Source organism: Theropithecus gelada, chromosome 6 (assembly GCF_003255815.1).
Source record: "Theropithecus gelada isolate Dixy chromosome 6, Tgel_1.0, whole genome shotgun sequence".
Classification (NCBI taxonomy): domain Eukaryota; kingdom Metazoa; phylum Chordata; class Mammalia; order Primates; family Cercopithecidae; genus Theropithecus; species Theropithecus gelada.
In genome coordinates, this window is record NC_037673.1 from 137,135,336 (window position 1) to 137,138,787 (window position 3,452).

Sequence of the window (3,452 nt, forward strand, 5' to 3'; positions counted from 1 at the left end):
ATGGCTGAAAATTTAACATAGGAATAAATGATCTAGTGGACACTGATTCAATTAGGAGTACTGATTTCTGGAAGTTAGAGTTATAAGTTCAATACATAGGTCATGTTATATAACAAGCAACAAAGGAAAATGTCACAAATATCTTTATTCTAACAGTTAAAGTATCAGAAAATGATGAAGTTGTTCATACCACATTAAAGGAATTTTACATGTGTTCAGAAATTTTCCAAAATGTCATCTGTAAGTACCTGATAACTATATATACATGTGCATATGTATGTGTGTGTGTATAATATTTAAAAAATAAACACCCAAGCTATCCTAGAATAAGGTAAATCATATCAGTCAAAGTATCTTATTTTAAAACTTTGACATTCAGCTGCAAATATTTAATGATAAAAATATATGACCTGATAAACTGTTTTAAATAAAATGATGTAAGGAGAGGTTAAGTATATCTTAAAGTTTCTGATTCAATTGTAATATGTTTGTAATCATTACCAAAGGAAAATACTGGATTACACACTCTCCAATGAGATTTGAAATGTCGTGGGTCTTCAAAGGACATAAAGTTGAAAATGATTGCATTGAATAAATTGCAGACGGATATAGAGATTGCATTTTGAAAATCAATGAATGGATCTAAACTTTACATTGGCCACATGATGTCGCTGTACACCACAAAGTCTTGTCAAAAGGAGCTACTGATCACTAAAAGTAAAGGAGGAAGCTCCATTTTGTCACTGCCTGAAGAAGACAGAAACGGTAAAGAGATAAATGATTGGAAATATTAGATAAAAATAGCATGATTTTGAAGTAAGGGGATAGCATAAAAAAGGTGTAGTCCTTTTGCAATGGTGTTTTCTAGGAGAGGAGGCCTGGGAGCCCAGGATCTGCTTCTTTCGCTTCTACTCCTCGCAGCCTGGGAGATGGGGAGCGGCCAGCTCCACTACTCGATCCCGGAGGAAGCCAAACACGGCACCTTTGTTGGCCGCATTGCTCAGGACCTGGGGCTGGAGCTGGCGGAGCTGGTGCCGCGCCTGTTCCGGGTGGCGTCCAAAACACACGGGGACCTTCTGGAGGTAAATCTGCAGAATGGCATTTTGTTTGTGAATTCTCGAATTGACCGCGAGGAGCTGTGCGGGAGGAGCGCGGAGTGCAGTATCCACCTGGAGGTGATTGTGGAGAGGCCGCTGCAGGTTTTCCATGTGGAGGTGAAGGTGAAAGATATTAACGATAATCCACCCGTCTTCAGAGGCAGAGAACAAATAATATTTATTCCTGAATCTAGACTCCTGGATTCGCGTTTTCCGATAGAAGGAGCTGCTGATGCAGACATTGGTGTTAACGCTCTTCTAGCGTACACCCTCAGCCCGAGTGATTATTTCTCTTTGGGTGTACAGTCAAGTGATGAACTGAGTAAATCTCTTTGGCTTGAATTGAGAAAATCTTTGGATAGAGAAGAAACACCAGAACTTCGCTTATTACTGACAGCCACTGACGGGGGTAAACCGGAGCTGCAAGGTACAGTTGAGCTGCTGATCACCGTCCTCGACGTTAATGATAACGCCCCACTGTTTGACCAGGCCGTATACAGAGTCCACTTATTAGAGACTACAGCAAATGGAACATTAGTGACCACATTAAATGCCTCCGACGCTGACGAAGGTGTAAATGGTGAAGTTGTCTTTTCCTTTGACAGTGGTATTTCTCATGACATTCAAGAAAAATTCAAAGTTGATTCCAGCTCAGGAGAAATCAGGTTAATTGATAAACTGGATTATGAAGAAACAAAATCCTACGAAATTCAAGTAAAGGCAGTTGATAAAGGAAGTCCTCCGATGTCAAACCACTGCAAGGTTTTGGTGAAAGTGCTGGATGTAAATGATAATGCTCCAGAACTGGCGGTCACTTCATTGTATTTGCCTATCAGAGAGGACGCTCCACTCGGCACCGTCATCGCCCTCATCACCATGTCTGACCGTGACTCAGGTGCCAACGGGCAGGTGACTTGCTCCCTAATGCCCCATGTACCCTTCAAGCTGGTGTCCACCTTCAAGAATTACTACTCGTTAGTGCTGGACAGCGCCTTGGATCGCGAGAGCCTGTCGGTCTTTGAGCTGGTGGTGACCGCGCGGGACGGGGGCTCGCCTTCGCTGTGGGCCACAGCCAGCGTGTCCGTGGAGGTGGCCGACGTGAACGACAACGCGCCAGCGTTCGCGCAGCCCGAGTACACAGTGTTCGTGAAGGAGAACAACCCTCCGGGCTGCCACATCTTCACGGTGTCTGCGCGGGACGCGGACGCGCAGGAGAACGCGCTGGTGTCCTATTCGCTGGTGGAGCGGCGGGTGGGCGAGCGCGCGCTGTCGAGCTACGTGTCGGTGCACGCGGAGAGCGGCAAGGTGTACGCGCTGCAGCCGCTGGACCACGAGGAGCTGGAGCTGCTGCAGTTCCAGGTGAGCGCGCGCGACGCGGGCGTGCCGCCTCTGGGCAGCAATGTGACGCTGCAGGTGTTCGTGCTGGACGAGAATGACAACGCGCCGGCGCTGCTGGCGCCTCGAGTGGGTGGCACTAGCGGTGCAGTCAGTGAGCTGGTGCCGCGATTGGTGGGCGCGGGTCATGTGGTGGCGAAGGTGCGCGCAGTGGACGCCGACTCAGGCTACAATGCGTGGCTGTCCTATGAACTACAGCCGGCGGCAGGCGGCGCGCGCATGCCGTTCCGCGTGGGGCTGTACACGGGCGAGATCAGCACTACTCGTGTTCTGGACGAGGCTGACTTGTCGCGCTACCGTCTTCTGGTGCTGGTGAAGGACCACGGTGAGCCGGCGCTGACAGCCACGGCCACTGTGCTTGTGACTCTGGTAGAGAGCGGCCAGACGCCAAAGGCCTCTTCGCGGGCGTCGGTGGGTGTCGCGGGGCCAGAGGCGGCGCTGGTGGATGTCAACGTGTACCTGATCATCGCCATCTGCGCGGTGTCCAGCCTGCTGGTGCTCACACTGCTGCTGTACACGGCGCTGCGGTGCTCAGCGCCGCCCACCGAGGGTGCGTGTGCGCCGGGCAAGCCCACTCTGGTGTGCTCCAGCGCGGTGGGGAGCTGGTCGAACTCACAGCAGAGGCAGCAGAGGGTGTGCTCTAGCGAGGGCCCACCCAAAACCGACCTCATGGCCTTCAGCCCAGGCCTACCTCCAAGTCTTAACACGTCAGAAAGAAATGAACAACCAGAAGCAAATTTGGATCTTTCTGGTAATGTAAGTCCAACTTTCGAGTTTTGGCTTTAAATAGTTTTCACATTTAACTTGTCTAATCATCTTTTCAAATATCACTTTAAAACAATGTCTTCAAGGTGTTCACTAACGTTGAAATAAATCGTACCGTTGAATGTAGATATCCTATTAATGCCAGTTTTGTCTCGAATGGAACTAGAAAGCAAAAAAAAAAAAAAAAAAAAAAAA

General features: G+C 48.9%; 1 protein-coding gene across 2 annotated transcripts in view; it reads left to right on the forward strand.

Moving 5' to 3' along the window:
• The first annotated feature begins 604 nt into the window (after nucleotides 1-604).
• The window catches only part of LOC112625707 (protocadherin alpha-C2), a 203,975-nt gene continuing 201,127 nt past the window's right edge, over nucleotides 605-3,452 (forward strand). The window contains exon 1 of one of the 2 annotated variants that reach the window (XM_025386865.1): nucleotides 605-3,248. In XM_025386865.1, the coding sequence (XP_025242650.1) occupies nucleotides 855-3,248 (2,394 nt within the window). In that variant the 5' untranslated portion in view covers nucleotides 605-854. The remainder of the gene's footprint in view (nucleotides 3,249-3,452) is intronic. The other variant, XM_025386877.1, reaches the window with a different exon arrangement.